The following is a 12,306-nucleotide window of genomic DNA, read 5'->3' as shown; positions in this document are numbered from 1 at the left end:
GTTGTGTTTTTTTTTTACAAATGAACCACGTGGTTATCAATGCGGCGGATGTCAGTGTGCCGTTTACATCCAGGTCCGCTTCAATTGAAGATTTGTTTCGGTGTAAAGGTTTGTGACTTCAGTGTCGTAGGAGGTGGCTGGTTGAGAGTGTGAGTCTGTTGCTGTGTAAGTTGTTAGGGAGGGGAAAAAAAAGAAAATTTAATTTGAAGAATGTCGGGACGCGGAAAAGGTGGTAAGGGTCTGGGGAAAGGAGGAGCAAAGCGTCACCGTAAAGTCCTCCGGGATAATATCCAAGGAATTACCAAGCCGGCAATCCGCCGTCTGGCTCGGCGCGGCGGCGTGAAGAGAATCTCCGGCCTGATCTACGAGGAGACCCGAGGTGTCTTGAAGGTGTTCCTGGAGAACGTGATTCGAGACGCGGTCACTTACACCGAACACGCAAAAAGGAAGACGGTGACCGCCATGGATGTGGTCTACGCCTTAAAACGTCAGGGCCGCACTCTCTACGGCTTCGGTGGCTAAAAGGCGGGTGGCTTCCTCTCTGCCTACCATTCAAGACGGACTTTGTTATACATTGGGGATTTTTTTTTTTAAAAAGGAAAGGCTTTGCTTTAGTAGCGCGCTTGCTTCTTGTTGCTCTCGAGCATCTCGGAGTCCGTCTTCGGCGATTATAGAAACCTTTCGTTCAAGGTTGGCTAAATTCGTAGTTTTAAAAACTGTCCAATAGGAATCCCCACGCTGGTCTATCCTTCATTTGCATATCAGTGTTTATAAATACAGATCGTCCGCGCCGACCCCGGTCTTCGGGCTCTGCGAGATGCCGGATTCCAGGCCGCCCGCTCCCCAGAAGGGCTCGGAAACGAAACAAAAACACCAGCGGAAAGGCAACGAGAAGCGCCGGACCCGCCGAAAGTATTTGAGGCAGGTGCACCCGGACACCGGCATCTCCGCCCGAGACCATGAACTCTCGACACCGGCAACTTCGAGCGGGTCGCGTCCGGCTCATTGCCACACGCTCCACTTCTCTGTTCACTTTTCTCGGGAGACCCAGGCGGCCGTGAGCCTCCTGCTGCCCAAACACGACGTATTGGAAGACACCGGCTCCACGTAACATCGACCGGGTGCGACCGTCCAGCCCACGGGTGTTGGTGGCTTCCCCCAGGCGTTCTGCAGAGGGTGGAGGGGGAGGCTGTGATCCGACTCTCAATTCAACCAGTTGATTCACCAGGAAGGCTGGGAGTTGGTTTGAAACGGATGCCTGTCTATCCCGGGTGTTTGGACTTGTTCCTACTGTAGCTGTTCCCTGAAATCATGGGACGTCGATTTCTGTCTGCTGGAAGGACTTGATTTTGTGACGAGCGAGACATTTTTCCCTTTTTTTAAGTAGCTGCCGAATGTAAATTGGGACCAGCGTTTTTTAAAACTGTTGTTCGCTGTGTTTTTGTGACTTTGTTGCTTGCTCTTATTTCAATAAAAGGTTTTATTTTGGGGGGGTGGGGGTTCATTCAAGCCTTGATCTTTGTAAGAATTAATTTTGCGCTCTCAAACTGTATTATGCGCTTTCATCTCGTTTGGTTCGAAACTTTTAGAATAAACATCTATTTAGCAAGCGTTAATTTAATGTATCCGTGTAGAATTTTCTTGTAGCCCTGTCGCATGTTCATCTTCAGTGATGAGATTTCCAGCTGAATAGGAGCTATTCGCTGCATTTGTTTTCAAAGTGAAACGGTTGCAATTTTTATAGATTTGATTCGTAGTCAGTATTTTGTAGGGTTTTTAGGTCAAAACGCATCTATGTAAGGATAATTTGTTCTCCACTAATAGAGACTGATAAACCGATAATTGCATAATTAATTATTCTATTCTGCGATTTATTACCTAAAGCTTCCGAACTAGTCCAGTGCACCATAGCCAGAATAGTCTATGGCAACAATTGTTAATTTGCTATTTACATTGTACAATTTCCAATTTTCTTTTTTTTAAAAAAAAAGAAAAACATTTTCAAAGTTGTCACCTACTTGGAAACACAATGACCAAAAATAAATTTAAAGCATTATAGTCTTGTGCCAAATTTATTTTTGGGGGGTTTGCTTAAGGGTGGAGTATCAACACACTAGGACAAGTATTGCTGTAGCTACATCATTCAGTAGCTAATCTTTGTTCTAAGAGGATGCAGGCTATAAGTTACAGATAATTGATGATTTTAGCCAGAGATTATTCACATAAATGATTAAACAGGAGCCAGAGTCTGACTGCCAGGCTTTGGACAATGGGAAGGGATGATGATTTCTTGTGGGGCTGTACAATCAGCACCTGCAGCACTCTAAGCTCAAGCAACACAAGAAATAGGGTTTTAACAAGGAGGGTGCATAAATTAAAATGACTGTGCAGAGGTTGTACTCAAATTCCATGACCACTATCTCTTGGTGAATAAATGTTGGCCAGAACATTGGGAGGACTTGCCTGCTCTGTCTAATACTGCCATATGATCACCTGAGTGTGCAGACAGGACCTTGCTTTAACATCTCATCCAAAAGGCAGTATACTCCTGCAGTGGCAGCCTAGATTATCTACTGGAGTCTCTGAAGTAGGGCTAACACTGGGACTTATTGCTGCTTTTGTTCTTAGTGGTAGAGGTCACAAGGGAGGGAGGTACGATTGAAGTAATCTTGGTGAGTTGCTGCAGTGCACCTTGTAGATTGTACATACAGCAGCCATAGTGCACTGGTGATGGAGGGGTTGGTTACTGAGTCCAGTGTCACAAGTGAACTGCTTTGTACTGCATAGCATCTTGTGTTGCAGCTACACACATCCAGGTAAGTAGAGTATGCCATTAGACTAGCAGCTCAAAACTGGGCATCCATGAGGCGCTGTGGGCCATCAGCAGCAGCAGAATTGTATTCCACCACAATCTGTAACCTCATGGCCCGGCATATTCCTCACTCTACCATTACCAACAAGCCAGGGGATCAACCCTGGTTCAATGAGGAGTGTAGAAGAGCATGCCAGGAGCAGCACCAGGCGTACCTAAAAATGAGGTGCCAACCTGGTGAAGCTACAACTCAGGACGACATGCATGCTAAACAGCGGAAGCAACATGCTATAGACAGAGCTAAGCGATGCCACATCCAGTCGTGAATGGTGGTGGACAATTCAACAACTAACAGGAGGAGGAGGCTCTGTAAACATCCCCATTCTCAATGATGGCGGAGTCCAGCACGTGAGTGCAAAAGACAAGGCTGAAGCGTTTGCAACCATCTTCAGCCAGAAGTGCCGAGTGGATAAACCATCTCAGCCTCCTCCCGATATCCCCACCATCACGGAAGCCAGTCTTCGGCCAATTCGATTCACTCCACGTGATATCAAGAAACGGCTGAGTGCACTGGATACAGCAAAGGCTATGGGCCCCGACAACATCCCAGCTGTAGTGCTGAAGACTTGTGCTCCAGAACTAGCTGCGCCTCTAGCCAAGCTGTTCCAGTACAGCTACAACACTGGCATCCACCCGACAATGTGGAAAATTGCCCAGGTATGTCCTGTCCACAAAAAGCAAGACAAATCCAATCCAGCCAATTACCGCCCCATCAGTCTACTCAATCATCAGCAAAGTGATGGAAGGTGTCGTCGACAGTGCTATCAAGTGGCACTTACTCACCAATAACCTGCTCACCGATGCTCAGTTTGGGTTCCGCCAGGACCACTCGGCTCCAGACCTCATTACAGCCTTGGTCCAAACATGGACAAAAGAGCTGAATTCCAGAGGTGAGGTGAGAGTGACTGCCCTTGACATCAAGGCAGCATTTGACCGAGTGTGGCACCAAGGAGCCCTAGTAAAATTGACGTCAATGGGAATCAGGGGGAAAACTCTCCAGTGGCTGGAGTCATACCTAGCACAAAGGAAGATGGTAGTGGTTGTTGGAGGCCAGTCATCTCAGCCCCAGGACATTGCTGCAGGAGTTCCTCAGGGCAGTGTCCTAGGCCCAACCATCTTCAGCTGCTTCATCAATGACCTTCCCTCCATCATAAGGTCAGAAATGGGGATGTTCGCTGATGACTGCACAGTGTTCAGTTCCATTCGCAACCCCTCAGATAATGAAGCAGTCCGAGCCTGCATGCAGCAAGACCTGGACAACATCCAGGCTTGGGCTGATAAGTGGCAAGTAACATTCGCGCCAGATAAGTGCCAGGCAATGACCATCTCCAACAAGAGAGAGTCTAACCACCTCCCCTTGACATTCAACGGCATTACCATCGCCGAATCCCCCACCATCAACATCCTGGGGGTCACCATTGACCAGAAACTTAACTGGACCAGCCATATAAATACTGTGGCTACGAGAGCAGGTCAGAGGCTGGGTATTCTGCGGCGAGTGACTCACCTCCTGACTCCCCAAAGCCTTTCCACCATCTACAAGGCACAAGTCAGGAGTGTGATGGAATACTCTCCACTTGCCTGGATGAGTGCAGCTCCAACAACACTCAAGAAGCTCGACACCATCCAAGATAAAGCAGCCCGCTTGATTGGCACCCCATCCACCACCCTAAACATTCACTCCCTTCACCACCGGCGCACTGTGGCTGCAGTGTGCACCATCCACAGGATGCACTGCAGCACCTCCCAAACCCGCGACCTCTACCACCTAGAAGGACAAGGGCAGCAGGCGCATGGGAACAACACCACCTGCACGTTCCCCTCCAAGTCACACACCATCCCGACTTGGAAATATATCACCGTTCCTTCATTGTCGCTGGGTCAAAATCCTGGAACTCCCTTCCTAACAGCACTGTGGGAGAACCGTCACCACACGGACTGCAGCGGTTCAAGAAGGCGGCTCACCACCACCTTCTCGAGGGCAATTAGGGATGGGCAATAAATGCCGGCCTTGCCAGCGACGCCCACATCCCGTGAACGAATAAAAAAAAAGACTCCTGAATCAAGTCTTGTGGATGTGCTTTGAGGGGGCAGGAATGAGCCACATATGATCTAATACCCAGCCTGTGCCCTACTCTTGTAAGCACACTGTTGCTTTTGCTGGTCCAGTTCAACCTTTGGTCAGTGGTAACCCCAAGATGTTGATGGTGGGCAACTGAGCGATGGTGATGCCACTGAAGGTCATGGGGAGATGACTGGGCTTTCTCTTCAAGATGCTTGTTAACACTCAGCTCAAGCCTGGATGTTATCCAGTCCCTACTTAGGCTGCCATAGGTTACTTCATTATTAGAGTTTATATTGCTGACATCACATACACCAAAACCCATTTTTCAGCATTTTAGGCATAGGTGTTGGGAAGACAAACCTGTATCATGCATATGCTGTACATGGAAGGCATTGCTAAGGTGATTCAATTGTTCAGTTTGCCGCTGAAAGTGTAGAGCAACCATAAACTAGACAAACACAAAGAATGTGTGGTTAGGAGGGGACACTTAACAGGAGTAAAAAGTGCTGCACTGCACTATGTCTCATGGATATGCAGCCACTACCTTGACATTCTGGGTGAAGTCATTGAGCGTTTCCAACACCGAATCCAGATTCATCATGCAGAGCTGTTCGCATTGAAATGATCAGCCACATCCTGTTTTGTTTAGTGATGCTAGTTGAGGTGTAAATATTAGCCAAGACCTGCTCTTGAGAACTCCCCTGCAATTCAAATAGCGCCCTTGGATCCTTTATGTCCACCTGGGGGGGATACGAGGCTTTAGTTTAACATCTCATCCAAAAGACAACACCTCTGACATTGTAGCACTCCCTCTGTACTGCACTTGAGCATGTAATTAAGGCCTCTGGAGTAGGGCTTGAATTCACAATTATTGGAATCAGAGTGCTAACACTGAACCAAGGCATGTATATGTTAACTTTATAAAAGGCAGTACTTGAGAACAACTATCACAATCATTCAAATTGAGCATAGTACTTTAGACAGGATTGGATAAATTTGACAGCAAACTGCCATGGTGAGTTCAGGGGAAAAACATTAGTATAAATTTATATTACTGCAAAAAAAAAGCTTGGTTGATTCCTATTCTTGAAAATGATTTGAGTAGGTCCAATCAACATAGTAAAACAAAGACAAAATACTGCAGGTGCTGGAAATCAGAAACAACAGAAAATGCTGGAAACACCCAGCAGGTCACAATGAGAGGCCATTGCCCTGAAATGTTAACTGTTTCTCTCTCCACAGATGCTGCCTGACCTGCTAAGTGTTCCCAGCATTTTCTGTTTTTATTCTAGTCAACAGTGATTGGAAATGCTAAACTAGGCTTTCCAACTCACCTCCCCCCACAGAGATGGGGGTGTGTGGACCCCGAAAGCTACTTGATGCTCTCAGCTGCACCCCTGCTGTTTCCTGGGGCTGGTCCCACTAGGAGGTCATGAAGAAAAGGCCTATGGAAGAAAGTGATGGAGCTGAGCACAAGCCTCATCATAAGAAACTAAAAATATATATTTTAAAGCAAAAATTTGTGTTTTTATTTACAGGCATCTCAGCAAGACCTGCCACAGAAAGTGTCTAACCACCCCACCAGACTAGTACCACTCCTCAGTAGAGATCAGAGAGCCCACCTCCTACATGTCAATGACCTTTGGGCCACAAATATGGTTAGGGTGGGCAGAAGCCCTGCCCCATTGAAGGTGCACCTAAATGGGAGTGGGAGGAAAGCCTGGGTCACAGTCGTTTAATATCCATTTGTGTACTCTATTGCTTAATTTTAGTGGCAATATTCCAGCTTGTATGCTACTGTACTGTTTTTTCCCCTCTAACCTTAGCTACTAATACCACATTCTGTGATGGGGGTGCAAGCCTGGGAGACAGTTGGCATTTGGATACAACAACCTTTTAACAACACGTTGAACTGTTGGGAAGACAAACAAGAACACTCTTCTTCTGCATCAGTGCTTAACAAATTGCTCAGAAGCCATAGCAAATGGAATAGTAGGTTTACTTGGCAGGAATGTTCTTTGCTCTATTTCCATTTTTGAAATAGCAAATAGATTTATCTATTCTTGTCCTAGGACAGAGCCAGTAATTCTCATGTGATATTGATGCTGGAAACCTTGATGTTTAAATCTAACTCTTCTGGAGTTTGGATGGATTCAAAGTGGAAATCAAATTTCGGATTAACTCAAACATTTTTCTCTCTGCAATATTCTGGCAATGTCAGATTTGTGAATATATATGTTATCCTGCCCCCCCCCCTCCCCATACATCTCAAAATATGTTAGAACAGCTGTTCTCAAATATTCTGCTTGTCTGAACTGGTGGATTAAGGATGCTGGCACTATATATAACTTGCAGTATATGCATAGCAGCAGTCATTAGATTGTTTGTTCCATCATCAGAAGACATGGCAAGAACAAGAGACTACATCACATGATACTGTATACTTTTCTGAAGGTTAACCACCAAGCTACAATGGTTAATTTAGGCAACCTTGTAATAGTCATGGGAATAGAAAACAATAACTAATATTGTGGAGGTTGAAGTTTCATAGATCTTTCTTGTACGTCAGGAGCAATAGTCCCCTACTTTTTTCTTGACAATTTTCTTCTATTTTCCAAGACATTGACTCCTTGCTGTGGTATGGTTCCACAGCTGCTAAGCACCCTCTGTTACTTTGCTCAAATGATTATTATTCATAGTGAGACTTGAAAGAATGAATATCAGCAAGCTATTTCAACACAATGGTTACCACAGTTGAGCTTGATCCTGTCCTTACTCATTGTCCACATACATGCAATTCCACGAGTCGCTGAATACAGATTTGGAGTAGGAACCCTAGCCAGTTTCCCTCTTCTGCTGCTTCAGCTGAAAATAGTTAACTTAGTATGATTCATAAAGCTCAGCTATTCAGCAGATAAACTCTCAGCCATCAGCAAAGCCTTTTCTCTACTTTTATTTGACTTAGGAAACTGTCTTAACTAGTTAGGTCCTATGAAACCAGATTCAAGCAGCAACTTTTCTTGGTCAACCTTGCTTCCTCCTTTAGAAACCTAGGATTCAAATTCAGTTTTTGAGATCTACAGTGCTGCAACTACAGAATCAGAGACAGCTGAGGTAATTACTAATTTGTCATTGATTATAGATGAATTTCTCATTCAATACAGATTGTGAAGTTCATGCAAAGTCTCACTCAGACAAGAAAAAATTGAAGAGGATCAAGTTGGTTTTATTAAAAATACAGACTCTATGGATAACAAAAGGATGTTTATAATTGTGGCATGCAGGAAGGCTGGAGCCAGTGCACATGTATCCCTCGATGCTAAACAATTTTGACAGGGAAGAACAGCCATATCATTCAATTCAAGAACAGATTAAAGTCGCAAACTTCATAAACAATTTCTCCTGGAGATCTCATGTTAAACTTATCCAAAACACATTTATGGTAAATACTGTAGTAAGTCAGCTTTTAACACTCTGAAATGGCAATGGTTTTGTAAACCAGAAATTCCTGACATTACCCTTTTAACATGTAAAATGCTGAGTTATGTTACACTGCACAGTCTTTTAAGTGACGAGACAAACAATTGCTAAAATTAAGATTAAATTCTCCCAGTTTATTTACAGCTGTGTTTTATAAACAGCAGTAAGTGGCATACAGTAACACAAAGTTGTTTACATTAATTTACTGAAAATTACATTACTGAAGTAGGCACAAAGTAGAGGTCACATCAGGAATTTCGTAGAGGAATAGAAGTTCAGTGAAAGCATGAAATAAACAGGCCCTTTACAAGCGCATATTCATGCAAAAAGCCTGGTGGAAATAATTTTAGTCCATTTGAACTGTATTAAAAGATATTTTAAGGTGCTTAAACAAAAACATCCAAGGTAAAGTCTGTTATTTCTATACAGTGATTATTAAATCTAAGGGGGGAAAATGTTAACCATTAAGGAAATTTCATATCAAACTATTTGGAAAAAGAAACAAGTATCAACAATTATAAGTTAAGAATATTCAAACAGACTGAACCTTTTGCCTTCAAAACACGTCTACTTCTTTAGGAGCTCAGTTCTCAAAAAGAGTTCAAATTCTCAGATATCGGCGGTATGTAAATTTGCTGTGTACCAAAAAAGGTTTAATGCAACACCTATAAATCTGTATCGTTTGAGTCAAGCCCCAGATGTTCCACTGTCAGAAACAGAATTACTGGTAGGTTAATCATCCAAAAGGGAAATTCCACCACCTCATCTGTTCTCAGCCTCTTTAGTATTTGAAGGCAACATCTTGAGTCTTCTGTTCATCAGCTTTCTAGAGCATCAAGAACTTTCATAATCTGCTGTTTTATGGCTTTAGTGGCATCTCCTGCATTTGGTATCAAATACCTGCAGAAAAAATATTTAGAATAAATCACAGATAAGTATCTGACTGCAATTCAACAAGCAATTAAGTTATCCAGAACTTAGAGGTAGCATCATTTACAATGCCATGTTTGAAAATCATGAGCAATTCTGTTTCTCTGATTTTTGCAGCAAATGCTGTTAGTTTTATATTAAAACTAGTATGCAATCTCTCACTGCATTCACTGGTTAAAGGAAACATCCAAAAGCTCAAACAGTGCCCTTTGCCTCAAGTGCTCATCTACAAAATACATCCCTATCTTTAATCCATCAAATAACAAAGTGCCAGGAAGAGCTTGATTAATGTCATCTTCACCATACTCAAAACAGTTTGGCAACTACAAAAAAAATACAAGATCATACCATAGTTGTTGGAAATGTTTTGTTTAAAACTTTATTAAATCTGCAGAATGGGGTAGAGAAGAATCAAAAGAGGTGGGAGGCAGTTTGAAGAAAGAGGGCAATTTACAGAAAGCCTCCAATTATCACTGGTTGAAAAATAATGTGAAGATTCTAATTACTAATACCTGTGAGAATTAGAAAGATTGGGCGGGCGGGGGGGGGGGGGGAGGAGACACACACACACACACACACACACACACACACACACACACACAGGAAACAATCACAAAATACCAAATTTAATGTTTGCCGATATCTCTTAGAACAGTATTGTCCAATAAGTTACCTACCAGCCACATGTGGCTAATTGGGAATCCAGATGTGGCTAACTGCATTTCTGATCAGTAAATAAAAAATGAGTAATGGACAGTGTCATTGGGCATGTGTGCTCAAAACTCTGATTCACACAGTATGCAGGTGTACTTTAACCTTTTGTTGCGTTCATTGGTAAAACAGACCAAAAGCAGAGTGTGCAAGTATTTTTAGATCATTGTAAATGTTTTATTTCCTTGGTTACTGAATGGTGGTAGATGTTTGTTAAGTAAATATATATGTGAAGTACATTTACCTGTATTATGTGAATGTATGCAAGGTATTTTCTACTAAAACTAATGCATGTGGTTAAAACGGTATTGCCATAGCCACACCTATGGCTAGTCAGCTATTTCTATTGCACAACACTGTCTTAGAAAGTTATAAACCATAACTCTGCTACCAGACCTGGGACTTCCAGCCCCACCCAGTGCTATCAGGCCCATGCCCTCAGCCTCTCCTCACTATTAACAGATACCGGGAATCTACCAATGAGCCAAACCCCACAGTCCACCCTCCCCCCATTTCTGCCAAACCTCAGCTTCACACTCTACATTTCTACCAAGCTCCAGATTTCCCCTCTGCAGTGATGCCAGACCACAAGACATGCTCTGGAACTCCCAATCCAGTTCCATCAAACTCCAGGACCATTCTCTGTGCTATCAAAGCCCTGGACCACCGACAGTTCAGCTGAACCCCATTCCCCCTTCCCAGTACTAATAAATACATGTCTAATTACAACTGGTGCATCTTGTATATTATCCTGCTGTGTATTCTCAGCTTTAAATAGGTTAAGAGAAAAAAATTAAATACATAGGTAAACAAAAATATAAAGGCCACTCATTTATAGTTTTTACAGAATAATGGACAGTATTGTCAAATTCAATCCCCAAAGCATTGGTAAAAATCCCAGACTATGAATTGGTAAAAATGAAATTTGACATTCAGTCACTGCAAATCAGTGGCCCTGATGTGATCCTGTACATGGCAATTATTACAAAATAGCCTATCCTCTAGCTCAGCATGCACAATGCCACAGCAGATCTCTATTGAGATATAAATATTAAATTAAGCAGTATTTGTCATCGTTAGCTCAGAAGTACTGTTTCTTGGTTTGGTTACCTGGTTTCTTTTTATACATACTAATTTTCCAGTTATTATTTTCCCAGTTTTTGTGGGCCAGTTTGATTTTGTCCTGACCCCTCCCCTTAATCTATTTTTCAATGTTCCATCTCGTGGAGAATTCATAAGGCAGTAAAACTCTCAAAAGGAGGGCAAACACTTTGAATTAGTCAAGCTCCGTGTAAACAAAAAGCATACACAACATTTCAGCGAAATTAGCTCATTTCCTACATTAAATAAACATTTTTAATAAAATAGATTGGCACATCTTTACTTGGCATTTTTACTTAAACGTTTAAACTCAAAGTGAATTTATAATCTTACCTTTCCACAGCCAAAATCTCCACTGGTGAGACATTACTGTTCCCAAATTTAAATGTAATCAGCTCTGGGTGCTTTTTCTTGGATGTAATTTTTACCATAGAGGTCAAGGCCTGCCGTGATTGAATGTAAGCAAATCCTTTCCGAGACGGAATTTCTCGCAAACAATACATGTGGGTTGCTGTTACCAGAAGGTGACTGAAAAAACAAAACAACGAAAAAAATTTAGCTGCTATTTTAGTAGCAGCCTTTAGTTTTTATTCCCTGGGAATAATGATTTAATACATAGTGGAGAGATTTGAAGAAAAATGCTTTTGTGTATTGGCAATCTATTCCGAAACAGACTGGGTAGTATACAATGAGTAAAATGATTACATAGAATTTTACAGCACAGAAACAGGTCTATGCTGGTATTTATGCTCCACATGAGCCTCCTCAAATTAAATTAATTCACCATACAAGATCACTGTGAAGTTATTGACTCTAATCAGCAATCATACTGCACATCTACATTAATGATGTTCTTCAGTGTCTTCCTGGGACCAGGATCTACAGTGCGACTGCCATTTAGTTGTAAGCATGAATGAGAGACAGTTTGTCAAATAACTTGACCAATGACATGGAACTTTTTTCAAAGCCCTTTTTAAAAAGGGCACCCCAGACTTGATATTGAACAACTTAATAGTCAAGAGTTCTAATAGATTTTCTTCATGCTTTTTTGGGAATAGTTACATTAAGGCTGAGGTCAAAAGGCAACAAACTTTTTATGAATGTAGACATTTTAAACCTCTTAAGATGGACGTATTTTGGTGTAGTT

At 42.5% G+C, this 12,306-nt stretch overlaps 2 protein-coding genes across 3 annotated transcripts in view; one reads left to right on the top strand and one right to left on the bottom strand.

Moving 5' to 3' along the window:
- The first annotated feature begins 80 nt into the window (after positions 1-80).
- LOC137327395 (histone H4) lies at positions 81-1,616 on the top strand. The gene has a single exon (XM_067993138.1). The coding sequence runs from the start codon at positions 211-213 to the stop codon at positions 520-522; it is 312 nt and encodes a 103-aa protein (XP_067849239.1). The 5' UTR covers positions 81-210; the 3' UTR covers positions 523-1,616.
- A 6,526-nt stretch (positions 1,617-8,142) lies between these two features.
- tbc1d23 (TBC1 domain family, member 23) overlaps positions 8,143-12,306 on the bottom strand; it is a 78,870-nt gene continuing 74,706 nt past the window's right edge. For both annotated transcript variants that reach the window (XM_067993133.1, XM_067993134.1), the window contains 2 exons: positions 11,493-11,687; positions 8,143-9,317 (listed from right to left, as the gene is read on the bottom strand). In XM_067993133.1, the coding sequence (XP_067849234.1) occupies positions 9,236-9,317; positions 11,493-11,687 (277 nt within the window). In that variant the 3' untranslated portion in view covers positions 8,143-9,235. The remainder of the gene's footprint in view (positions 9,318-11,492; positions 11,688-12,306) is intronic.

Source organism: Heptranchias perlo, chromosome 11, assembly GCF_035084215.1.
Source record: "Heptranchias perlo isolate sHepPer1 chromosome 11, sHepPer1.hap1, whole genome shotgun sequence".
Lineage (NCBI taxonomy): Eukaryota > Metazoa > Chordata > Chondrichthyes > Hexanchiformes > Hexanchidae > Heptranchias > Heptranchias perlo.
The sequence above is the reverse complement of the archived record's forward strand: the minus strand, read 5'-3'. Positions and strand labels throughout refer to the sequence as shown.